The following is a 27,282-nucleotide window of genomic DNA, read 5'->3' as shown; positions in this document are numbered from 1 at the left end:
CAACCTATAGCCACCAAACTTAACATACGTATCTAATCTAATTATAGTGATCGCTGTTGCGGTGTGAGTGTGGGGTGTTCCAATCGATTTATCGCCTAAAAGAGAATCATGCGTTCGCGGCAGACAGAGACAAGACACCATATTTAGTTATACTCTGAAATGAAGTAAAACAGCAAAGTAGTTGCTCTTAGGACATTTGCCGTACGGCCGTGTCATCTAAAGGCCCATAGCCAGGGGTCTATAAATGGTACTTAAGTACAATTTAGCAAAAATAGCTTATTTTATACTCAAACAGAATTTTAAATTATACTAAATTATACTTTTATGAAAAATGGCTCTTTCCTGGCATAGGAGTGTACCATACTGAGACTTTTATATGAAAACAAGCTCGTGTTTTGCGTTACTCCACCTGCCGGTGTTTCAAGTTTAATGATCTAACCAAAAATCACACAAGTTTCTGCAGCTCTTGAAACTGTTTTGCATGAAGGCAGCCTTCGAGCGAGAAATCGGTCAGGCTCTCCCGGTAGTCATCCTTTTCAATTCCGATGGCGAAAAAATCCGCCTCCACTGGTGCCGTCGTTGGAAACACGGTCGAGAGCGTTCCTCAGAAGTCTTTTAGGGTGGGCAGGTGTATGTTCATACCCTCGAGGACACCCCAAGCGTCCCTGAAGCTGCTGTCAGGGCCCTCCTCCTCCAACGTAATGCGGAAATTGTCATGGTCTCTGTAAGTCCCGCAGTTGAGCATGCTCCGTCTCGACATCCTCGAGTTTTTCTTCGGCCCACCCAGCTGCTCGAAGCCGTCCTGACTGTTCGCGAACCAAGTCAGAGACAGCTGAACGACGCAACTTGAACCAGTTCCTTTGGGAGCGTCGGTGGTATCTCGTTGTTTTTGATGTCCGCGTTGTTTGCCAGGAGATCACGGACGCCATGAAGTAGGGTGCAAACCAGAAGGCCGATTCCCCTTTGAACAGTTTTCCTTTTAGCCTCCAAGATTTCATCAAGTTTGGCCTGCACAAAAAGTCCTAAGTCGAGGATGAATTCCTGAACATTTGTCATGGAAACAGAAACTGATTCCACTCTGACGTATTCTAATTCACCCTGGAAGCCATCCTCCTCACAATGCTCTGTAGTTACTGAACACAAGTCCTTCAGGTTGTCACGCAACTTCATCAGCTTGTCGTGCTGCTCGGTGACCAGAGTTTTCTTGCCTTGCAGGGACTTGACCACTTTCAGGACCTCTCTGGCGATTACAAGGACAGGGTGTTTGGTGACAATTTTGAGCTAGTTAAAAAAATTTGGGGGGGGGGGGGGATTCTCGATTTTTCACGAAAATGAGAGATTTTGAATGGAATTTTAACCTACTTATTGCTTGAAATCATGCAAGATGATTATATTTTATGAAAGAGCCAGTCTCATACTTTGTAATTCTGCCATAAAAAAGTCTGAAACATTTTGATGATCTGGGTGGACCTTCCCCCCTTAAGAACTGATTCAACCTACTGCCGTTATATACACTGCAACAGTATATTCCGGTCTTGTCCAGTTCAGCAGGGATCATCAGCCTTGCCAAGTTACAACCTATAGTTCAGATAATTCACTCACTCACTAGAGTTTAGATTATAGCGAGCGAGAAAGATGAAATTTGGAAGCCTATTATGGCAATTTAATTTGAGCTGCGATAGATCACAAAACAGAAAAAAAATGAACAAAGGAAGAGGAAAATGAGCTGAGCGTGGAATGAAATGAAGCGGAAATCAATCCCGCCTTGCGAGTAAAGCCACACACAGCACTGCGCAGGAAGAACCCCAGTGCAGTGCGGCATCTGCACCCCGCCGCTGCGGTCTCCCCACCTAACCGCCAGGCAGCACCTGTGGGAGCCAGCAGGGCCCGAACGGAATCGATAAACCCGCCAATGCGTTCTTAGAGACTCCGGTGATCTGACAAACACCGAAAAACGGTACACAAAAAAATCCTTATTTTATACTCGACAGAAATTTTATTTTATACTAAATTGTACTTTTGAGACCCAAAAGTACAATTTAAAGTGGCCTGCCCATAGCCCGTATTCAAAGACAATCCAACGTCTGCATACCGACTATTCAGGCACGATGATTACTACTGATCAGCAAGCCGTATGCCTATAAGGAAGGAGGTGAATAAATTCTATTAAACTACAAATTATCGTGATATTTTAGGCCAGTGTGTGTGTGAAGACCATGTTTTGATGGTTTCGTTCTTTTAACCCTGTTGTTGACGCACAGTTCATTTTGTGCACCGGTATTCAATAGTAGTGTGTTCTGTGTATGGTGTGGTGAATTTTAGTTCTTGTGTCTATGAAAAAATTTGCAGTTCGCCGAAGACTTACAGATTAACTTTGGGGCTGACCTCAGTCATTAGGTTATTAAAAGTTAAGAACCACTGTTCTAGGTATACTAATCCGCACTATGAAATAACAATCATTCATTCACTTCTACACCGATCCCTTTAAAATGTTCTCAGATAGCGTCCGTAGCGATAGTGTGACACGACACTGATTTAGTTGACCTACTTTACCAATGGCGAAGGGTTCAAAGTATTTCCGTATGGCCGATTGCGGCGAAGGTGACGAAGACGCTCTTTTACAAAACTTTGAGACTGGATATAGCTCTCCCGAAAACTCAAAACTCAACGCCGTTCAGAGGTCGCCTTGGAATTCAGAATGCATCGTGAGACTGCTATTCCTTTTTGTGCTATCGATCATGTCCATTGGATTTATGATTCGGTTTATCCCTCAACATCATGGTTATGGGGAATATATAGCAATCGGCCACGAAGAACATCATCATCATAACACATTCAGGAAAGCTGCTGTTGCGGCCGGACAACTGGAATGCTCCACAATCGGGAAAGACATTATGGAGGCCGGTGGAAACGCTGTAGATGCCGCGATTGCGACCACTCTATGCCAAGGTGTTGTTGAATCGTATTACGCGGGTATCGGTGGCGGATCAGCGATCACCATATACAACGCTACAACTAAATCTGTGACATGCATCACGTCACGCGAGAAAGCACCAGCTGCTGCGACACCGACTATGTATCTAAATGCTACTAATAATAGAGGAGCTAAATTTATTGCCGTTCCAGGCGAACTCAAAGGATTGTGGTATGCGTATGACAAATATGGCGGAGGCGTCCCTTGGTCGGATTTACTCGAACCATCGATACGGAAAGCAAAATTAGGATACGCCATCAGTGGTTCAATGGCTTCAAAACTTGAAGAATTATACCGAGAATACTTATCCTTAAACTTAAACTCATATTTCTGTGAAATATTCTGCAACGCCGACAAAACTGGTGTTAAAAAGGCGGGAGACATTGTGAAAAACGTGAAGCTCGCAGAAACTTTAACCAGAATCCAGCAGTATGGCGTGGACGATTTCTACACTGGCGAAACTGGCCGAAAGATTGTGAAAGACATACAGTCTGCCGGGGGAATTATGACCGCTGACGATTTGAAGGAATATACCATCGAAGAACATCCTGCGTTGGTGATCCCGTTGAAAAATGCGGGTTACACTATCCACGCGCCTCCCTTACCGTTTGGCGGGGCCGTATTTGGAGCTATCATGTCCATCATTGACCTTTACAACATAACCCCATCCATATACGATGCCAATGAAACGCTACAATGGCACAGAGTGGATGAGGCTTTTAGGCATTCGTACGGAGCACGGTATTCAATGGGCGATATGAATTTCGAACCACGGAGTGCTCAAATAGTGAATGACATTGTGTCAGGAAAATTTGCGAACGAAGCCAAGAAAAGAATTTTCGACACCAAGACGTCTCACGACCCCAAATATTACGGAGCCAAATTTCTGAGGTCCAGCAAAACTTCTACGAGCCACGTGTCGGTTTTATCGCCTGTTCAAGATGCAGTTTCCGTCACCTCTACCATTAATAATCATTTTGGAGCGTGGGTTATATCACCAAGCACAGGTATCGTGTTCAATAACGAGATGGATGATTTTGCATATCCTACTGGCGACCCGGATCACGACTCGCAACTTTCTCCCACGAATCTAATTGAAGGAGGAAAGAGGCCGCTGTCGTGCATGACTCCAGTTGTAATAACGGATAATGTGGATCATGACCCAACATTCATTATAGGGGCAGCGGGAGGAAAAATGATACCCACGTCTGTTGCCAATGTCATGCTACGATTACTTTACTTCACAAATGACGACTTCGATGACCCAATCCGCGCCAGACGAATTCATGACAGTCTGCTACCGGATACTTTGGAGTATGAAAAAGGCTTCGATCAAGATATCATTGATAACTTGAGAAAAATCGGCCACAACGTTTCTCTCATGGACGGTCACAGCCACGTCAATGGTATCAAATATCATACGTCTCACATTCATGCTTTTTCGGACTTGAGAAATAAGGGTGCAGGAGTCAGTGGTTGGTGAATATCTGTTTTTATTTCTATCTTTGCTTGTCCAAAGAGAAACAAGCTGTTGTTTACAATTTTTTGTGCATGCACTGTAATAGGCAACCACCCAACGTCACAGATCCTAGAACCGCCCATATTTATTAGCTCATGGCTAAACTTAAACTTAACTAACCATTATGATTTTTGTGTGCTGGTGAGATTGATAAAAATCCTGTTTTTGGGGACTTTATACCTAGACCTATGCCAATTTTAACATTTAATGGTGTTGTTTAAAATTTTAATTCGTCTTCATCTTTCAATCTGTTCAGCATTTATATCACTACCAATGCTCTAGAATTTTTATAGCATATTTTCACTTAATAACGTTGCTTTTTTGAGCTTCCAATTGGTAGGTTGTTATTGTTTTGACATGAATATTTTTATACAGTGGCCATCTCAACAATGACACACTTCACTGATTTCTCACTAGACCCTACTATAGAAATAAGTTGTTCGAGTGCTAAGGCTGATTCAAAAATGCATGCAGTTTTCTCCAAGGTTCAATACATGGCCTGATGAGAATACAGCATACTGGTATAGAGTTCATTTTAATGGAGCAAATCCTTATACCTTCCTTATTAGGATACTTTGGTCCTATCCCACTTCTGACACAGTAAAAGACTTGTACAATGTGCTATGTTCAATGTATAAAATGTATACTGCATACATTTTTAGTGTCCTGATGCTGTGAAGACTTCTATTAGGATAAATGAGAGATCTATTCTCTGTCATCTTAGAATCACCCTTTTTTGAATTTATGTAATTACCTAGGTGATATTAATGGTGCCCAATCGACCAATCTTTTATTTGCTTTGCTAGATTTTTAACAGTAGTCTACTAAGAAGAATATATGCAACTCACACGTGAACATAATATCATGAATTTATGTATTCCGTAGCCAGCCAATTATTTCTTTTGTGAATTGTACTGAAATTGGCCAATGGCCACCGAATATCACCATTATTCAAGGGAAGGTCAAGAAATTGGATGAATAATATTGTGTTTTATCTGTTAACTGATTTCTTAATACTCTTGTAATTGTACTCTTATTAGAATGATTTGTCTGTGACTCTGACTCTAGTCATTCAAATACTGCTAAAAGTCAATTCTCTCCATTGTTTGTTACCATTGGCAGATCGACATTAATAATTTATTGATTCGGATATCATGACTGTGTCTTACTTGGAAATCTGTATCTCTTTATTTATAACAAAATTCTGCAGTGTGCCAGATCAATATATTGGTACATAAGTAGCCTACCTCTAAAGTTCCGACCACTCTCAAATCTTCAACTGCCTGATTTGTTGAAAATCGAACAAACTGTGAATTGAAGGGAGTCTGTGTTAGTGGTGGGTAAGGGATATGATCTGGTCTCAAGAATTTTGTCCCCAGATAGCTGTTGCTTGACATGTATGCACTATGCAGCCTAGGGTTGTTCAATTGAAAAAGAGCTTTTTTCTTCACATTTTACTTGTTTTCGATACAATTGTTAGGTTGACTAAATAAGTGATGCGCACCAAATCTGCCTCAATTACAGCCTGTAGAATCAAAGCTATATTGGAGTTCAAAAGTTTGAAATTTATCAAAAACAAAAATGAGAAAATTATTTCAAATTTTACGACAAAATTATTTCAAATGAAAGTCACCTGAAATTGTCAAGTTGTCAAAAAACACGATATACACAAAATTTTGCTGCTCAATTCTAACTGGTAGAAAGGAAGTCATTCGTTTTCGGAATTTTGGATTTGAAATAATGATATTTTGTGTGGGTAGTTGTATTCTAAAATTGAAGAATTTCCCACCTTAGATACTATATTATCAAATCTGAAATTTTGAACACCAATAGCTTCGCTTCTACCCGTTGGAATTGAGCCAAATTTGTTGTGCATAATTTTTTTAGATCGTCCAAGTTGAAGAAAATAAGTTATATATTTTTGAACAACCCCAAGTTGCAGCCCCGTTCAGTTGTGTCTGCTATGTACTATTGTGATGAAGAATTGTGAGATCTCACCCCGTAATATCTCACATAAAGTACTTCTTTCAAGTTCAACAACCAAGTCGCGACCATGTAATAGCCGACCATTTGTTCGCTATCTGGTTGGTCATGAATGATTTCATCTTCATCAACTTATGTATGCAGCATTTCTATGTGTTCATATGTTTTAACTGTAATATATACGATTACTATGTGATACAAAAGAATATGTGTGTATTTTAGATCACTATGAATTATAGATAGTAGATGGTGCTGTGTTGGAATTTGTTCAATGACTCTTTGCCTAGTTCATATACGTCTGACTATCGCCCCGGGAAGCACAATTCCAGATCTTCGGTTTAAATGTAAGTTGAAATTTGAAAGAATTTACTCGACAATTCCTTAAACATTGAGCATCGAGTTCGAAGGATTACAATCGTGATCATAATAGCAAAATGAGCTGTCACTGTTCCTCAGTAGACTCAGCCTGCACTCTGTGTAAGACAGTGGTTCTCAACCTTTTTGTGGTCATTCCCCACTTCAGATTTATTCCGAGCCTCCATTCCCCACCAGGACCGTAACAGCACTTTGTCAGGCCCGCCAAAAACCGTTGAGCTTGGGCCCCCAGCACCCCTCACCCACGCTGAAACTGTGCGCGTTTTCCCTGCAACTTATAGCTGCATTTGGTGTACTGTTTGGTGCGTCACCTTATTTCGACTAAACGCGTTAAGCGCGAAAAATTTATATAATCCGTGTTTGAATCGGCCAATATGATTGGGAATTGCAGATATTTTGCCATCAATTTTTTATCCCCTCTCTGCTCACGTAATCAGATTTACCGGCAGAGCTGAGTGAGGTGTGTTGGAAAAGGTAGGACCCCTAAATAAGAATTAAACATCTTCGTGCGGACCCGTTGGTATATTGACTTCGTTACATTATGCTATTTCGTGACCTCCTATATCTGCTATGTCAAAAGATGTGGAAATCGCCAAAAGTAAAAGGCACACACGTTTTCAAATTGGTATATCCCTGCGGGATGGCATTTGTCCTGTGGGGTTCAGATCGCCAGGACAGGAACATTCGGCGCCAGCCATTTAGCCAATTAAACATATTTGTATATTGTATATATATATATCGAAGTTTTAGGTCACCACAAGGGCATTCTTTCTCGGCTAAGGTCTTCTAGCTGCTGATCGTTCTGGCACATTTCTCGGAGTTGCATCTTACATGGCCTATAACTTCATGGGCCTTGGTGCGTCGTGGCGCAGTAATGGCCAACGTCGAAGTCTCCATTTCAATAAATTATACGTATTTTCGTGGGTACCCAATAATCGAAAAAAATTTGAAAAAGTGGCATAAAAAATCGAATACTTCAATTTATTTTAATTCACGAAATAATTTTGGCCCCTTCGAGCTCGCCCCCCTCCCAATTTGGGGGTTTGGAGTGCGGCAGTTACGGTCCTGTTCCCCACTACCCAGCAATTTTGTCATAACAGAGCATCTATTTGCTGGTTTTACTACACAAGACCCACAACCACACCACTACGCAAGACAATCGCCTATAACTGCAACGTAAAGCGTGTTGTGAACAGATACCAGTAACGCTAGAAATTTCGCGAAAGCGTTATTCCACGTCAATCTAGTCGTGCTGGATGCGTTTCTGAAACCATCATTGGCCATCCAGAGTTGAAAATGAGGTTTTGTGAACAACACGCAATATAATTTTCGATACATACATTCCAGAGCAGTTAACTGGTAACAGTAATCGCGCATATGTCTCCGTGAATATGTAGACTATCCTGTATATAATTTTGAACAAATGCGTCTATTCCCCACCAGAAACCATTGAATTCCCCACCGTTTGAGAACCACTGGTCTGAGATGAGCGATCATTCAATTATTAGGTTACTTGTTGAAATACTCACTATTTTACAGGTAACTGATTGTGCATCTGCTTTTCATCTGCATTGTTCTGATCGAATTGAGTACTTCCTAATGCTAGTTGCTCAAAAAACTAAGATTTATACTGTTACAAGAAGTAATCGTTACTTCTAAGTCTGATCAAAGCTACTTTGAGTTGAAGTACATGAAAAAGATGAATGAGTAGTTTCAAAGTTTCATTTGCGACTTGGAAACTATATATAACGATGGAGATACAAGCTATGCTACGCCATGTAATTGTTGAGCTGTCTCAAAAACGGTGCATAGTACAGCATTTGGCTCAATTTCAACTGGAAGTTTGAGCCGAATTAATGGAGTACAAAGTTTTGGATTTGAAGTAATAGTAGGCCTATCTACGGGGTGGATGGTTCTGGAATTAATAGTGGAAGAATTTCCCAAAATCCAAAATTCTGTACCCCAATACCGTCGCTTCTAAGGTTTGGAATAAGCCAAATTTGTTCCATATCGTCTGTTGGTATTCCCATGCCTACTGATGCCAGCCCTCCTGTTGTTGATGAAAACGAAATCCTACTTTGTCGTCTAGCTGAGTGGGGGACAGATAAAGACGCATCGGAGAAAGTTGTTTTCAGTAGCCTTGCTGACTATCACTCCAATACACTGTCTGGGATGGATAATACCTGCATATCACCAATGAGTAAGTATGTTATGCATGAGGTTATAATTTGCAGTACTGCACTACTCTTAGGCAAGTTCATATTGGGAATCAATACCTAGAGACGAAGCTTAATTGATTTTTGTGATACCGGTAGAGGCCCTCGCCTCTTCTGAGACAGATGGCACCAATGAGATCAGTTAGGCAGACTTGTACAGACTATTCATTTCAATATGAATATACTATTCAATTGTACAAGCAAGTCAGTGGTCAATGATGGTCAATTAACTAGCCTACTGAGTAGTTCTACCTCTAGTTGTGCTGTTTCAAAATAATTTAGTTGTCAAACGACTAGAAAAGACATGTTAGCATGAATCGTGATACCGGTGTTCTGTTGTGTGATGTTCAAGCTGTCAATGCTACAGTCTCAGAGTCTTCACTGCTGACAGTGGCATAGCCAGCGGATGGGTTTTAAGGGTCGGAAACCCTCCAATTTCAAACATGAACCCATATTTTTGAAATGCAGATTCTATCCCCAATATTTCTTATTTGCAATTCAGTGCATCGTATTGTCAGTTATTAGTAGGGTAGTTTTTAACTTGAAAAACAGAAGATTTTGGACTTGAAAATGGTAATTTTGACATTTTTTTGCCATTTAAAACTGAATTTTGACAAAATTTTGGGCACTTCATCGACAGTAGGTAGACATCGAACAATGTTCACCATGATCACCAATTAGTGTTTCTTTTCTCATGAACACGTCAGTCAAAATTTATAAACGTCAAAATAAATTCCTTTTGCGTTTGGAGACGGATATTTGGGTTGGGAGAGGACTAGGGTCAAAGTTTCGTTTAAGGTATCCCAAGATTAGGGTTGGAGGAGCCGGGGTGGTAGGGTTTCGGAGGGGGATATTAAGGTTCGTTTAGGGGGGATATTAGGGTTGGAGGTGGGTTAGAGTCAAAGTTGGGTTTAAGGTAATCCAAGATTAGGGTTGGAGATGGGTTGGTTAGGGTATCCTAAGATTAGGGTTGGATGAGGGGGTATTAGGGCTCGGGGAGGGGGTATATTAGGGTTGGAAGTGGGTTAGGGTATCCCAAGATTAGGGAGGGTAATATTACGGTTGGGAGAGGTTGAATATTTGGGTTGGATATTGTTCCCCCCCTCCCCAACCGTAATCTTGGGATACCCCAACCCTAATATCCCTCACCTCCAACCTCAATATCACCCCTCTCCATCCCCAACCCTAACGAAAAAAACAATTTATTCTGAATTTTAAAGAAATTTTAACGTTGTCATGAGAAACATTTATTGGTGATCATGGTGAGCATTGTTCGATGTCTAGCCACTATCGAAGAAGCGACAAATTTTGTACTTTAGTATTTAAAATAGTCATTGCTGCTACGATGCATATCATGCTGGAATTGTAGTACTTTTCTACATTTTGGTTGGAAATGTCTGTCCTTACGAAGAAACTTGGCATGATTAAAGAAAAACATTCAACAGAACCAGTTGTTTGCTGGCAGCATTGAAGTTCAGTGTATACTGTGAGAGATATAGACAGGGTTGCCACCGACATGGACCCAAAAATAAGGACAGTCGAAAAATTGGATTAGCAGCAAAAAGCGATATTGTACATAGGCCTACTTTGTATTTTTACAAGACGTGGCATATCACATTCCATACTTTTCGCCAGAAACAAACTGCTCCGGCAGCTCCTTGTTAGTACAAAGTTCTTCATGGATCTCACGACAGCTCAGGTCCAGGTTGACCTTTAGTCAGGGCCGAAACAGCACTTCACCCCCCCCCAAAGAAAAACGTTGGTCTTGCCCCCCCCCTCCCATAAGGTGATAAACCATACTTCTTCACCTCGCTGCGATTATAGGCGTCAACCAAGATGGGAAAAAGCCGTACACCAAGTTTAGACAAAATAATTTTTTGAGCATTAATTATGACACTCTTCTTGTGTTTTGGGGTGTCAATGTGAGTTGAAATATCGGTCTTTCCTATATGGCCTCCAGGTTAATGCCACAATTGCAGATATTGCAATGTGCGAAACACTCGCCCTTCAAGCTTCGTTACCTTTGAATTCTCTCTCATAATCGTCACGAAAAAACGTTTTTACGTCGGCTCATTTCAAACTAATCAGATTTAGCCTTATTAGTAGCTAAAACTATATGCGCAAGTGCAATATAATTTAGATAAATTTATCAATGATTTATAGCTTTCCTACTTTTTAACCAATGTGTCGACTCCGCGACCAACGCGCGAGTCTGCAGCTGCTCCCTTCTGTCGTTCACTGCGCCTTGTTTCACTACGCAATGAATGCTGCATTCCCCACAGCTTATTCTGCTGTAGACTAGGCGGTAGCATGGTACAGCCGAAACTGCTATATACCACCACTAACTGCCCTTGCTATCTCACCACTTACAAGTCAAATCCTGTAGTGTGTACGTCACGAGAGTTCCTTCCATTTATGATGTCATAAAATCTCGACGCAAAAGCATAATTTTAGAATATTATGTAACACAGATACCAGAGGAAAACGATTGAAGTTCTGTAGTGGTTGAAAATAAGACAAAATAAGGACGCAAGTCGAAAATAAGGACATTTCTTAGAAATAAGGACAGTTGAGTTTTCTAAGACGTGGCCCTTCAAAATAAGGACAAATCTTATAAATAAGGACGGTATGGCAACCCTGGATATAGATTTAAGCTTGGAAAGACTACAGACCTACTGTAAATTTTACTCGTTTTAGGTGTGTTTATCATCATGCCATGTCAACTTGTTGGTTTATGATCCTACCGGCCTATCCTATTCAATGATACGTAAGCTAAGGGTATTTCTGGTGTGAACGAGTACCAGTTAACATAGATTACTTCTTTTTCTCCATTTGGCCTGACATGTACTCTTACATCTATACTTTCAATCTCACTATTCACTGTTGTAGTGCAATGTATGCAATTTATAATCAATTTACTCCTTACAGCTGCAGTAGACTCGATGGTCAACAGATGACTTCGATGCAGCTTCATCTCATGATTATAAAAATATACATTAGGCCTAGGCTATATGTGACTGTGTATATAGCCTACATCAACATTTTTACATGTCCCATTTGTTTTCGAACATACTGTGATCAACTTTTCTGTATATGTCTGTATGTATCTGAAGTTTTTGCTGTTTTTGTTAGTTTTGTTTTTGCGATATGAATAAATTTCTCTCTCTCTCTCTCTCTCTCTCTCCCTCTCACGAAAAGACAACGGCCCATCTACAGTACAACAGTAAGCCTATAAAGTAGGCTACAAGGGGCAGAATATCATATGATAAGGTCACCGACACCGACAGTGCAACCTCTACGCCACCAACAAAATGCAGTTTGCAAAAAAATTTACCTTTGTAAACAATTTTGACAATTTTTTGACCAAGCACTACAAATTTGATAAACTATGGCTTCTTTTGCAATGTCATAAAACGATCGCCCTAGGTATTAGTTAGTTAGTTGCGGATATATAGGCTAAAGGTTGTTAGTTCTAGTTGTGAGTTTTGAAAAGTGAGTAGTTTTAGTTCTATTTGTATAAGTCGATGCTACTTTATTCGCATATCAATTCAAGCCATATGTAGTAACTTTTCCGTTGACTTTGTTGCCTATTTGTTAGCCCTTCCATTCTGTAGTGGTGCTAAATTTCAGAACCAAGTAAAACAAAGGCGGAACAGCCAGAAGAAATCAATGTGACCGTTATGAGCGAGGCGGATAAAAAAAATGTTGGGTCAAAGTTGGTGGGCCGCAGAACATATAGAGAAGTTCAAGTAACAACGTTCGAGAATGTTGAAAACCAAGGTAATGACGAACTGGTGTTGCATCGTTTACTATTTCCTGGATTTCCTGATTGTTTTGAATTGCCATCTTACTGCGTCTTGCGATATCACACCATACATTATTTTGCATAATAGAGATGACATTTTTAAAAGAATGTATGACAATTTGTAAGTTATGGAACTGACTTGGCATCCTAGTGCTTTCAATGTAGAAAAATTGTCCAATGTCTATGCTATGTCTTTCAACCTCGAAGGACAATTTAGAAACTTAGATTCAAGCACAGGGGCCACCAGTTTTTCAGCTTACTGATTAAAAAATTTAGCGTCATTCTGAATTGTTGTGATTAGCCTGACTAGCTATAGGCCTGCTGTGTAGAGCAGGGCTCTGAAACCTTACGTAATCAGCATGCCAAATGTCAAAATATCTACTATTCTCATGCCGGATATTTAATATGATTGGAATTTCAACGGAAGGCTATGAAATTTGAAAATTGATTAGTAAATTTGAATGTGTTGAGGCAAATTTGTTGTTTTAGTATAAAAAAATAATGTTCATGAAAGGCTGTTAGCCAATACAAGACATTTTTAATGAAATAGCTCCCATCGCTTAGTTCTGTAGTATTACGATAACTTTTGGACACTACAACACATTCTTAGAATGATCTTCCTTCAGTTGGCTGCAATATGGACTGAGGATAAAATTCATGTGCGAAAATATTCCTTGTGACAAATAAGTGGATGAAAATGCAATGTGGTTGAAAACATTTCGGTTATCTCACACCATTACTGGCATCATACCATGATTTATGATTTTCTGTATCAAAATTCCGGCTTATCGCCCTAATATAGTGTGGCTGTAGCGTGTCAATTAGGCTACTGTTGCATTTCTCATCATTTAAAAACTATTCAATCATGAGCAATCTAGTACTGCCTTGAAAACCCTACCTATCCTGCCCGTCATTTTGATTTCTGTCATGATGTCCGAGCTTATTCACATAAAGTAGCATACCGTCATGATTTTCAATTGTGAAAATGAAGTTTTCATTTTTGTTATACCGGTATTCTTTTTGCCAATCCCTGGTTTAAAAGAACATTTTGTCCAATATATCAGGCCAACAGGCCGACCAGCAACAAAATGATTTATCCTGGTCGATTTTTTGTCAGGAGACGATGACGCGACTGCCATTGGGCAGGTGACCGACCACGAAGATATCAATATGACAGAAAATTGCACATCTGAAAAATCGGAAAATGCCATTCAGCAAGTTATTTCTAAAACTACGCGGCAACTACTGCACAGATCGTCTGCTTCTAGTTCCAGAAACAAAGACGACAGTGAGGTAAGGTAACGCTATGAATCCGAACACTGGTCAGGGTCAGACCAAAGACTTACCCTGCCGGACAACTTTAGTTGTCTTAAGCGAAATGCCTGTAATCTAATTCTAATCTAATTCGTGAAATGTTTCCATGCACTCATTTTTATTCCACTCTAATTTCCGATTTTCCTGAAAATGCTCCGGGAGAACTGTATCGTGTGAAACGAGCCAAGCTTGCTGCACAGACAATCGCCATCATCATCCTTGAGAGAATGAGCTCTGATTTGATATGATCTTTAATCAGTCAATCCCAGTTTTTGCGAATTCAGCAACCCTGATGAAAATGTAATCTGGAAAGAAAACTGTGCAGCCGTAATTCTAATTCTAGAGAAGTCAAAATTTAGTTAGTTGTCCAAGGTGGTGGATGGCGCTCCGAACTAGCATGCCAAGTTGACCAACTGGGCCGACTCCCTTTTGAAACTTGATAGCGTTACAGTTTGATCTACATTGTCCAAACACCAAGATAGTGCAAAATAAAATAAAACTTGGTCTTTGTCAAATCATACTATGTTGTTGCACTATTATTCCATTTGTATGTCTCGACCCAAGCCCTCTTTGGCTATGTGAGAATGGGTCCTGTGGTGAAATAGGACCTTGATAATCCTAAATGACTTCTTGAATGATAGATCGAAGTTCTCTACCACCATGAAGCTCTTCAAATAACTTTCTGCCTACTGCATCCCGTCCAATGCATTTTACAGATGGGACACATTTTCTGTATGCAAGATTTGATATTGGCTCCGTGTTGCAGTAATTGTGTGGTAGCTCTCAGTTTTTCTGGACATATATTTATTTTGATATTTAATGACTCTTGGTTTTAAATGTAGCCTCCATCCCGAGATTATTAACAATTTGAAATATTGGAATTAGTATGAAATTTTTATTGGATTTAAATACATCGTCACCTACTCAAACCTTCACTTTTCACCGATACCTGTTGATACTCAGCTTTACGCGGCACCATGCCATCACTGGTCTTTTAGTTTCAAAATATATGTCATATGAATTCTAATGTTTCAGGTGACTCAATTTTCGCAGACAAATTCAAATATTTCACCACTCGATGGATCACAAATGTCTGCAAGTAGTGGGAAGAACACACCAACAAGGTTGGATATCTTGGATTCTCTGCTCAGCTTTCTGGCAACTTTCATTAACTATGTCCAGGCTTACTTAAATTTGGAGTGCGCAGCAATTTAAAGAATTGCTGGACAATAGGGTTGTTCAAGAATGGCGTTTTTAAACTTCAGATACGTACCAGTGAAATTGTTGTATAGTCTAAAACACTATAGTTTTGTCTCAATTTGAGGACTCCAGGATATTGTTAGGTTGTCTAAAAAGGCACTACATAACAAATTTGGCTGAATTCCCATCCATGGAAGCGAAGTTATTACAGTTGAATATATGGGATTTGAAAATAGTATTCTCGAACAGCCTTACTGGGCTAGCCCGGTTTATTATGTGTGGATATTTCTGCCATCCCTGTAAATACCAGGTAAGGGCCCAGAAATTCATTCTCTGCCAGTATCAGCACCATGAAATAACAGAGTGCGGTGCATCAATTTCGGTATTGAAATTGTTTGCCCTTTAAAAATTGTGTAACTTATTGCAAACTAAGATTCCGTGGATATGCCATATAATGTTAGCTGTCACCGTCCATAAATAGGCATCTAGAAAAGTTTAAAGTATTGTTGTAGTAAAAGATATCTGAAAATTGCTAGTCAATGGTAGTGGTAGCCTAGTTGGAGCCATCAGAATGAGAAAACATGGATAGCCTAGCTTTTGAAATAACATAGGGTTGTAACTTGTACCCAAGTCACGAGGTTCCGAGTCACAAGTCAATCTCACTTTCAGAGGTCCGACTCGAATCAAGTCGAGTCATTTTCAATTCATCACCAAGTCAAGTCCATGTTGGGTTGAAGAGAATCGAGTTCAGGTCACGTTGAACCCAATTTCTGAGGCCTAAATTGACTTGCGTTTTGTGCATGCATAATTATGGCACTTGATAAATACTGACTACTCTTCATCTTTCACTTCCAGGGTTTACAGTGGCTCGGGTGGAAGGTCTGATTCTCCTTCCATGCCGACTACAAACGCATCGTATTTTTCCGGTAATCCTGCTGTTCAAATAACCCACGGGATCATACAGCTTTACAAAACAAAGTGAGTTGTTGTTTGAGTTCTTTGAATGATCGCAGAGGAGTTACTACAGGATGTGTTGGAAATTGGAATTACCGGTTCTCTCGATGCACACAATTTCCAATTTCTTGCTCAGTTATGAGTTATATTACATCTCATTTTTTGATAGGTTTTCATTTTTAAGTGACATGGAGTGTGCAAAATGATGAGGAAGTCTCTAGAAATGTGCCAGTACCATGATAGGTCAATAGTTCAATAGTCTATCCGTGATCATTTGCCTCCAATTCGGGAAAAGAATTATTGCATGCTCAAGTGCGTGATTTACTGCAAGTGTTTTCGATGTTCAGTGATTAGATTTGCTTATTTAACTGTGTTTGGGCTGCCACAATATAATTTTGCATAAGTCATTGTATTGTGATTCGTTGCATGATGTTTCATTTTGGATTTTTATCTCCAACATGACTGTGTGACTATGCATCAAAAATGCCTCATGTCATTATTGTAGGTGTTAAGTGAAGTTTATTGCATCTATGCTTGTGCATAATTCTCACGTTTTGTAGGATAGTCATGATTGTGACGGAAGTGAATGATGTAGTCACTGTATTATCTTACATCACGTGACTATTGTTTTCTGATTACCGAAATGTATTAAACTGCACAATGCGGGCATTTGGTTTTATAGTCCCTTAGGTTAATCTGTTGCGGATTTGTGATTGAATTTTTTTTACACCAGATAGCCTACTTCTGTATCCTAGCAGTGATTCAAGGTAGATTCAGTCCTGAATACCCAATCAACAGTTATTTGATGATGTTCTGTTTGTCGCCAACTGCTTTTGTCACATTCGAATACCTGTCATGATGTCAGTAGGTAAGCACTAATCAGTCTTGAAGATATGCAAACTGTTTTTTTTCTTCGTTTTACCGGTTTGCAAGCGAAGAAAAAGGTTGATAACCACCTACCTAAATAACTAACTATTCATATGTCTATACCTGATGGCTGAAGTTTACCGATTCAGTAACAAAGTGTTCGATATATAACATATATTATTTATATGTGATATATTGCTCCTGTAATGCAACACATACAGAAACAATGTCATATTTCAGCTATATGGTGAATTTTGATGAAGATTCACGCCCGCCGCCGACAAAAATGCTGTGTATGCTTTGTATTCCGGCTTCTATCGATGCACATATCATACTCGAATTTACCTCCGGTGAGATTGTTTGAGATTTCTTTATATCGCCGCCAACAATATTTGAGAGATCTCTCTTCTTCCGACAGCATTTTGTGACAAGATCAAGCGTTTACAGATCATCCGAGACAGAACTCCAAATCAGTATATGGTGCTTATGCTTTTCACCAGCAAAAAAGCTGCCGCCACTTTCTATAGCACATACAACGGTGCAGTTTTCAAGTGAGTCAATATCAGCTCAACTTGGGCTAGCTATAGTAGCAAAGGTTCAGCTACAAGCGTCTAAATTTTTCTTAGGTCCGCTATAACCCTCGTCAAATAATTTACAGTCAAACAGATGTAATACGGTAGAACTATTTACAAAATCCGTTGAAACTGTATCAGCAAAAGCTATATATTGTTCTTATAGTCACAGCTAGTAGGAGAATTGGCATTTTTTATGTATGTGGCACTTTCGGCAAAATATACTTTTATAACTAATCACTCTATTACTTTTCAAGCCATACAATTCTATCTCTATTTGGAGTAGTTTTGGCATGTCCTGGAAATAGCTGCTTCTACTTGGGTAGGAATTTATGACATTAGTTCTACTTGAGTAGCAACGTTAACTACTTTGATGTCATGCCGGTAACGTCATTTTGTGATACAGTTGTTGATATACAACGTTCTTTCCAGTTCTTCTACCAGTTGCTGACGATTACCCCAGCTGAAAATATTCTGGTTCATTTCAATATGAATATAATGCTGTATATATAACAATCAATTGTACTTTGAACTGTATCAGCAAAGCTTGCAATTCTATTTCCAGTTCGTTGGTTGAAGATGTCTGCCATCTAGCTTTTGTTGCGTCCGTCGAGGCGTTGCCTTCCATGCACGACTCTGTGGCGAGCGAAGCCAAAGGTCTCTTGCCGATCATCAACAGCACGGAACTGCCGGACTGTGTTCTGTGTCTGGAGAGGATGGATGAATCGGTGCGCGGGGTTCTCACCATTCTATGCAATCACTCTTTCCACGGCTCGTGCTTGCAGAAATGGCAGGATTTATGGTGAGTTGAGCAGACTTGGACAACTAGAAAATTGTCGGCTTTTCCAAATAGATTAGAATTCGAATTATAGCTATGCACTTTTATTATATTAGATTCAAATAAGATTTACCAAATTCGCAAAGAAAACAACAGAAATCAAGTTCAGTTCATGTCAAACCTTAGTAGCGACACAGTTTTCTCCAAATGAGATTAAAGTTAAATCACTGAATTCATGAAAACTTGGAAATTGAATCGAGTTCACTTCACCTGAAATCAGAGTTCAGTGAGAATTAGAATGAGAGGATGGAAACATTTCACAAATTTAATGGGAATTAAAGCATAGAAACAAATTATATAATAATTAAGTCACCGGCATTTTGCTATTATAGTTATCTAGTTCCAAGTCCAGGGTTGAACTTTGAATTCATTCAAGATGTAGGTCATGTCATACGAAGTCACCGAGTACTTCTACTTCATCCAGCAATTAAAGTAGGTTACGCATACTTGTAATACTCGAGTGGTTATGTTTATTTGACTACTTCCACTTTTACAAAACATTTTTAGACAAAACTACCTACTTCTTGCGATTGGATACACCAAATATATAATTATAAAACACCGTCTCCAAATTTGCTGGTTACCATTGGGAGATGGTAGTTTGGTCAGAGCTGTCCACGGCATAATAGCTGAATCAGAACTTGGGAAGATATTGCAGTGTCGAAATGGCGAAAAACTAATTTGGATCATAGTTTGGTGGCGGAAGTCCTAAACAATTGGCAGTAATTGCGTTTCCTGAAACTCCAGGGTTGTAACTATGTCACAACGCTCCGAGTCACAAGTCAGTCTCATTTTTATAGTTTTGACTCGAGTCAAGTCGAGTCATTTTCAATTCACCACCGAGTCAAGTCCGAGTCCAAGTCAACGAGCAGAGGGTCGAGTCCGAGTCGTGGTATTATGACTCGAACCTGAGTGCAAGTCATTGTGTTGACTGCTCAGTTTCCAGTTAAAGTCTTGCTAAACCCACTTGTCTAACACTGTTTGGTGATATCGAATGGTTATCATATATAGTATACTAATTTTCATCACTTTTAGCAGTTTTTGATCGCATTTTCAAGTACCAATACTAATAGACGAGATCCCAATAGTGTGGTTACTTAACTATTCTTCGAAATTACAACGAAATGTCGTTCTTGGCCGTCTGAGTCTCGAGTCATATGACTGGGTTCGAGTCATGCGCAACGACTCGAGTCCAAGTCGAGTCAGTACACAGGTTGACTCGAGTCTAGTCGAGTCATTTCCGTATTTTGAGAAGATGACTCAAGTCAAGTCGAGTCATCAGAAAATCGTGACTCGAGTCTGACTCGAGTCGAGTCATGACTCAAGTCATTACAACCCTGTGAAACTCTTTCTCACTTGAATAGCTAACAATTGAAAAAAATTCAAAGTGTACTGTATCCCGCATTTGAGCAGGCCATGACAGTGAAAATGACACTATAATCCCCTCGGACCTTAAGGTTCAAATCTCAAGGCCGTTCATATTCCACAGCAATAGTTATCAGCGCTCAAAATCTGCTACCAGAACAACTGTAATGCCATGAACCTTGAATTCTATTTTCATGATGAAATAGTCAAGTTCTATTGTTGGTTATTGATTTGTTAACTTTTATCCACTCTGTAACGCTTATCAGTCATGCTTTGTTCGAAACTTAGAGTCAGCGACAGGAATTCTATATAAAGTTCAAAACTATTCATGATGAGCCTTTCAATATTGACATAGGCCGAATCAAAAGTTATAAATAGGATTAGATGTGATGATGGAAGTTGAAATATTGAAGTAGAGGTACTGATGATAGTCTCGTATTTGTGTGAGTGACTAACCTCAATATTGCTTTACCAAAATCCTATTTGTTTAGGTTTGCCAGTGTGACAATATATTCCCCGTATGTATGACCTATAAAATATGTAAGATTAGGCCTATGAATTAGTTTTAATGATGCAGTAACATGGCAATATCTCGTTTATTCAGTGGGATCAATAAAACCACTGCATTTGGTCCTGATGTTGATGTCATGATGACAAGCTATTTGGAGTTATCAAACCAGCACCAATACTGCAACATCATGACACATTTGCATTTTCAAAGCAGTTTGTAAAATGTCGCCGTATTCCATAGGAACGTTTGTTTTCCCGGAATGGTATGTGGAAATGGTAGTTGTAGTTATTGGTTACTAGGAGTGAAACTGTAAAAAAGAAATGGGTTTGCTAATTTATAGGCTTTCTTGAATACAGTGCCTTGTATTGAAGAGCTTCTTGGAGGTACATAAGTGCAATATACAATTAAATGGTATATTCATATTGAAATGGGCCCGGCTAAGACTCATCAGGGGTAATCGTCAGCAACTAGTAGATAATTGGAAAAAACATTGTATATCAACAATCGTATCACCTTGTATTGGTGTTCAAGCAACAACATGTTTACACCTTTCTTATATTGGTAATAGTAGCCTGCATTAAGCAGTATGAAAATTTCCAAGGAAGCGTATGTCCTATTTATTGTCGAGTATTTCCGTAACAATGCAGAGTTACGCCAACTGAAAGTACAATGGTTTCCAATTCCATGATATGAAGTCAAGCTGACTGCTTTGTGATTTCATGAGAAGCAGCTTCGGTTATATTCGTCTTTAAGTGGCAGTACTAGTTTGTTTTAGCACTGATGGTTATGACTGGTGCTGGCAGACTGATGCAAGTATTTGCTTCCGAGTCTAGTATTAACTGTAATGATTACAGTCGAATAGTGGGAGTCGATAGAGTAGTGAAATGGTACGCCCCTTACCACTAACACTAAGAGATATATTACCTTGTTTCAAAGCTTTTCCCTTATTGTAGAATCCTTGAAACCTCGATTGGCTGCACCACACTATCTAAATCACGCAGTACAAAGCTACACATGTTATTGGAAACAAAATATCCGTGACGTTCGTGATCAACCCACGGCATTGTCACAAAGTGCAATGAAATAGATATGGCTGAAAAATACAAAATTATCATTAATGTGGTGTAGAACCGGAGCATTATTTTTTTTGGTCGCATCAAAGGTGCAGTGCTACTTCTTACAATTTTCCACATTCACACTCTTATGGCGTCATGATGAGTGATATTCGAATACTCGATCGAACTCCAGCTAAATACTCGGTTCCTAATGGAATCACTCAGATACTTGATTTTGCCCAACACGACAAACTGCTGCATTTTCAAAATTTGAAGTAAAACAACTGCTACTCAATTTGTCAAATCTTGCAAGTAGAACCAGAACTAATGTCCTTCAAATCTATGCAACTAACTAACTAAAACACAAGTAATCAGATTCAATTCCGAATTCGGGAATGGCTGTCCACGGGATTCGTAGCTGGTACAATTCTGCAGCTCAAGTTATGACATAGACCAATATGACATGCGTTCATTCGGTAAGCATTCGAATTTCGGTTCGCCTTCCAGTTGTCCCGTATGTCGCTATCTGCAAACGCCCGAGCCGGAAAGCGACAATCAATGTCTGGTCTGCGGCAGCTTGGAAGATTTGTGGATTTGTTTGATCTGCGGAAACGTCGGCTGCGGGCGGTACACGCACGAGCACGCGAAGCAACACTACATCGACACACATCACAACTACGCCATGGCGTTGAAAGACAACCGCGTCTGGGATTATGCAGGAGGTAAAAAAGATCTCCTGTCTTGTCAGTTCTTGGCGGGTATGGCCGCAGAGTTGGATGACGAGAACAATTTAGCTTTTCTAAATTAGAATTACAGAATTCGCAAAAACTAGGAAATTCAATTCCTAATCACTAAGAAATACAACAGCAATCAGTTAAGTTCATATCAAATCATATTTCATTGTCATATGCACGAGAATGTTAAAATGTTCGCACAACAAGATTTGAATATTTCGTACGATACAGTTCTCCTATAGCATTTTCAGGAAATGCAGAAGTTAGATTAGAATTAAAATGATAGTATAGAAACATTTCATAAATTACATTACAATTATTCTGTCACCTGAGTAGAATTGCCTAATTATCATAATATGACGTTGTGGGATGGTAGTTAAGTATGATTTTGAAAATAGCTATACTTGTTTTTACTTGAGTACTTTTCACGCCATTCATTTTCTACCTCTACTCGAAGTAGTTTTCACATGTCCATCAAGGAAGTATTTATGACATTACTTTTGTGGAGTAAGTAGGCGGTCACCCCTTACCACATCTCATATACATATATTCATATTCACCTAAAACATGCACTTTGCACCAGGGTTGTAACAAAGTCACAAGGTTCCGAATCATAAGACAATGCGAGTACGATTCAGGGAGAAACAGCCGGGTCCGAGTCATAAGTGTTGGCCATTTTTTATTGAGTTCAAGTAGGGTTCAACTTGCTCACTTTTTTGAAACTGTTGAGCACTGGAACCATTTTCAGGGGTCCACAAAAACTGTGAATTTTCATTTCATTCTTAAATTAGGGAAATTGAGAGGCAGTTTCCCTTCGTAACTGCTAAAACTTCATGACTCACATTAACAGAATGACCGTCTTAGATGAAATATCCTACTCTGCAAACTCATTTTTATTGCCGAATTGCCAATGGCCTACCGATGCAAACATATTGCTGTTTAGAGACGTTTTGTTGGGGTTTGTGGAAAAACTAAAAAGTTGAACTAGTGAGGTCACTATTCAAGAACAACAATAGTATGATATCGTTTTCAAAAAAGTCATTTTTTTGCTGTTTATCGGTAGCCTACAGTTAGTATTTGCACAAGACAGATCAAGGTTGCACGATAATTGAGCTAAATTTGAACTACAACTTGGGGGGTCTGTGACGGTCAAAAAGGGGTCTGTGAAGACAAAAAGTTTGAGAAATGAGAAAAGTGCTCTTGAGTGATATCAAAGGCCTCGCAATCATAATACAGTCATTTTTCTCACTCTTGACATGTTTATTGAAACAAAGACAGTTTCCGGGCCTATTTTCCAATTATCAGTCCTGAAACACGAGACTTCAATCAAATCAATAGACTGACTCTTGTCATATGGCTCAGTCGAGTCATTCACAACTTTTCGAGCGCAAAATGATTATTGCACAAAGTGACTCGAGTCGAGTCATTTTCCATTTTTAAGAGTCCGAATGGAGTCAACAAAAAATTGCAACTCGAGTCGTGACAACCTGCTTTGTGTCATCCGGGACTTTTTCATCCAGATTACTTTGTTCATCGGCTCTTCCAAAACAAGGAAGACGGGAAGCTAGTAGAGCAAAAAGGATCCAACGACCAAGTAGGCGACGGAGAATCCAAAGTGGAGGCGATACAGTTGGAGGTAAGCCTTGTGACGAGAAATAACAGGGATTTTTTAAGGCCCACTCGCCAGTGCTACCACTTATATAATGGTGTACTCTGAGGTGGAAGGAATTCTGCATGGTGCATTGTTTTGACGCGAGTTATTTTCTGTGACAGTGCATGTACCTTTTAACGAGTCAGCTCGATTCGCAAAGAAAGCACTGGGAAGAGAGACTGGCCAAGGCGGAAGAGATGGCGGCCTCCGACAGAAATGCGGCCGATTCCCAATTGTCTGGCATCCTACGGAAGGTGACTCATGTTTATTGCCGCGCATTGGAAAAAGAATATTTTTGATACAGTCAAAATACAAGTTACGATCGTTTTGGTTTGGCAGTAGATACCATACCCATTCTCCTGTAGCATTTCAGGAAAATCGGAGATTAGATTAGAAATTAAAGCAAAAAAACATTTCACAAATTATATTACCAGTATTTTGCTTTAATTGGTTGAATTAGGCAACTGGAATAAAATAGCTTTTCAAGTCTGGTACTGACAACAGGAATCTTGTCTTTCCAGCAATGCCGGAAGGCGCCGTCTGGCGGGTTTTTGCTCAAGAATGAGGATTAGAAACTTACTATGCAAGCTAATTAGTGTGACCCTTATACAAACAATTTTTATCAGTTCAATACACCACAAAAACGCGATACAATGAAAAGATAGGAGAGTGTCGAAACGACTTGGAGTAGTCTATGGAATCGGGCACCCAGCTTGGCCTAGATGATGTAAAGAGGAGGCATGCACAATGATCGATATTTGCGGAATTTTCTTGTCTTTCTCTCATCACAAATATGTGCGTTTCAGTTGGAGTTTCTTGAGAAGGAGAAGAGTACGCTCGAAAAGCGAAATCAACTTCTTACATCCAAATACTCGGCGTCGCTGAGAGAACTGACGACAGAGAAGGAATTGAACAACGGACTTCGCAAAAATCAGGTGCGTCACCCAATTCAGCAATGTCTTACTATTGTGTTTTATTCGCTTGGAATATTTTTCAACTCAAATTCACTAGAAGAGACTCTTGAGCGTACAGAACTTCCATGTACAATTGAATAATATATTCATATTGATTGCTCTAATTCAGGGGTTCTCAACCCGCAGCCCGCAGACGTTCATTTTGCGGCCCGCGACGTCTTTCATAATGGACGCAATTATTACCGAGACGGTATTGTTGCACATTAATTGAGCTGCTTGGCTCTTTCATCGCACCGTCTCTATTTCGTTTGGTCACTCATTTTTGATGTGTTCTGGTTTCTTGATATATGTTCGAGTTTAGACTGTTATTGTTTCGAATCTGTATTCGGTTGGACTACGGTTCACGAGAATCCCGCTACGTATAAGTACATTTTTAAAGAGTGTTTCACTCACCGCGAATGGTTTGAACAGAAACAGGAACAAGGAATGGGAAATTAAACTGCGAGAACTGAGCTTGTAACTCTGCGTGGAACAATGAATTTGCATTCTCAGATATAAATGGAAATCTGATGTGTCATACTAGTCGGAGAGCAGTTTTCGTAAGTCGTAACGAAGCGTAGAAGCTTAAAACGATACCGCGACAGTTTTGTCAGGAGTTAAACAAATGTTAACTAGGTGTCAAGCCCAGCAATCTATATTTCGAGGCATTGTAAAATTGCCGACGACGTTACAGACTCATCGTTCAAAATTGCTCGGCTAAACCCACGAAATCTGCTAGAGAAGGTGTGACTTCAATAAAACTCTGCGAGTATTTGCTGTTTCGGAACTTGGCAGCAATGACAACATCACCTGACATATGTCGAAGCTACAGTTGTCTAGTTCAACCGTGGCCAAAAAGAGTAACAGAAATGTCAGTCGATCTTTTATCGAATGTTCTGAAGCACGTTGTCGCGTATACCACCATTGGATGAATTCACCGACTCCACAGACATTGCATATTGCTATTTATCTGTGAGCCTTTATCGGAGTGGACATATTTGCAGACAAAATACTGGTTTAGCGAGCGTGGGAGGGGGGACAGCGAAAAACATCAACTTGAAAAAACTAACTTCTGTAACTAATGGTGCGGGGCCCCCGTCGTAGAATGAAAGGAGAAGGGTTGATTGGTTTGCTCAGAAATGAGCCCGAACGCCAAACTTCTCATACCACTGAGAGCTCAATGCGATAATGGCCTCTGTAACGAAAAAGTTTCCGTAATTTTATACATGCTCTCTCCCTGGCTCCCGCTTTGAAACAGGGTTCAGTTCTCTGTTGGAAGGGTTTGAAAGGTGCATACCGACCCGAATACGACTAGTAATAGGCTACAGCAGCCTAAATTTAATAGTAGCCCACAAATACATGGTAATAATGTTCTGCGGCCCGCAGCGTCATTTGCTGTTAAAGTGCGGCCTGTTATACAAGGGAAGTTGAGAACCCCTGCTCTAATTTATTGTGCCGGTGATGTCATATTTTGTGACACGATTGTTGATATACAATGTTCTGTTGATTCTCTACTAGTTGGTGGCGCGCTGGCGAGTGTCAGCCGGAAATATTTGGGTTTATTCAATAACCATATATTATTCAATTCTAATTCAGTTGTATTGACCTTTGTGCAAAGTTGTCGCTGATGTGATTCGTGTGCATATTTTCGATCAGGAAGAGTGGCGTACCAAAGTGCAATCTCTGGAAACAGTGACGCGGTCCCAGCAGTGTGAGATTGACGATTTGAAAGAGCAAGTCCGCGATCTCATGTTCTTCCTCGAGGCGCAGAAAGCCGTCGATGGCGCCGACAAAGAGACAAAGGAAGATATACAGGTTTGCGCGCTCCCTGTGATACACTCATTCACTTACAAATCAGAGTCCCGAAAATTGATTCGGAGTCCATTGTGCTCTGTGAGGAGTGACAATGCTGTAGGTCGATCACGACTTCACAGATCTGTCATTTGAGGGGAAATGGGAAGCTTTGTAATACATATTCTGGACGCAGTCATACAACCAATTGAGGTTTCACGGCTTTCACGTTAGGCAATAAGTGCGGAACTATCATTACATTTGATCGTATAAATCTTTGTGGCAAATACCTTATCATTTCAGTACCCTAAGATGATGTGTCTCTTACTAATCCTCATTTGAAATATGACTTCCAGGGCGGACAGATCGTGTTGGGGGCGGCCGGGGGTCAGAAAAAGAAAAGGCGTTCTAAGCAGAAATGAGTGGCGTCTGTCTGTTTTCATATTTGTGCAATACACTGTGTTTGTTTTCACGGCGCGGTAATAAATGTTCTTCATCTCTCAGGACTGTTTGTTTTTTTACTGATATTACATTGTTCTCTGTAGACTTCCTGCCACTATTTTACGTTTGTGAAATAAATCTTGTCATTGACACAAAACGTGGTA

The 27,282-nt window shown here is 39.9% G+C and overlaps 4 protein-coding genes across 5 annotated transcripts in view; 2 read left to right on the top strand and 2 right to left on the bottom strand.

Annotated features, from left to right (window-relative positions):
- LOC145447014 (alkaline ceramidase 2-like) overlaps positions 1-27,282 on the bottom strand; it is a 454,308-nt gene that overhangs the window by 218,071 nt on the left and 208,955 nt on the right. The window lies entirely within an intron of this gene.
- The window catches only part of LOC145447026 (uncharacterized), a 185,021-nt gene that overhangs the window by 140,825 nt on the left and 16,914 nt on the right, over positions 1-27,282 (bottom strand). The window lies entirely within an intron of this gene.
- On the top strand, positions 2,298-6,699 carry LOC145447000 (glutathione hydrolase 1 proenzyme-like). The gene has a single exon (XM_080325422.1). The coding sequence runs from the start codon at positions 2,556-2,558 to the stop codon at positions 4,455-4,457; it is 1,902 nt and encodes a 633-aa protein (XP_080181548.1). The 5' UTR covers positions 2,298-2,555; the 3' UTR covers positions 4,458-6,699.
- LOC145446997 (BRCA1-associated protein-like) lies at positions 6,682-27,177 on the top strand. Of its 2 annotated transcripts, none has more exons than XM_080325418.1 (15): positions 6,682-6,820; positions 8,941-9,051; positions 12,698-12,847; positions 13,990-14,165; positions 15,240-15,310; positions 16,242-16,364; positions 17,448-17,557; positions 17,626-17,758; positions 18,345-18,581; positions 22,056-22,270; positions 23,803-23,918; positions 24,056-24,187; positions 24,740-24,868; positions 26,543-26,701; positions 27,034-27,177. In XM_080325418.1, exons 1-15 carry the CDS (start codon positions 6,748-6,750, stop codon positions 27,097-27,099), a joined length of 2,001 nt encoding a protein of 666 aa, XP_080181544.1. In that variant the 5' UTR covers positions 6,682-6,747; the 3' UTR covers positions 27,100-27,177. The 2 variants fall into 2 exon arrangements, with proteins under 2 accessions (XP_080181544.1, XP_080181543.1); XM_080325417.1 differs by having other exon boundaries at positions 15,222-15,310.

The sequence above is a fragment of the Botryllus schlosseri genome, chromosome 9, assembly GCF_051294905.1.
Source record: "Botryllus schlosseri isolate E-star chromosome 9, Bs_hap1, whole genome shotgun sequence".
NCBI lineage: Eukaryota > Metazoa > Chordata > Ascidiacea > Stolidobranchia > Styelidae > Botryllus > Botryllus schlosseri.
Note: the sequence above shows the minus strand (reverse complement) of the source record. Positions and strands in the feature narration are given on the sequence as shown.

Bases quoted from the DNA above. Each gene is read 5' to 3' on its own strand.
- LOC145447000 (XM_080325422.1), top strand. From the start codon at position 2,556: ATGGCGAAGGGTTCAAAGTATTTCCGTATGGCCGATTGCGGCGAAGGT.
- LOC145446997 (XM_080325417.1), top strand. From the start codon at position 6,748: ATGACTCTTTGCCTAGTTCATATACGTCTGACTATCGCCCCGGGAAGC. The intron at 15,311-16,241 runs GTTGGATATCTT...TTTCACTTCCAG, and splicing joins GGGAAGAACACACCAACAAG to GGTTTACAGTGGCTCGGGTG. The intron at 22,271-23,802 runs GTAAAAAAGATC...TTTTTCATCCAG, and splicing joins CGTCTGGGATTATGCAGGAG to ATTACTTTGTTCATCGGCTC.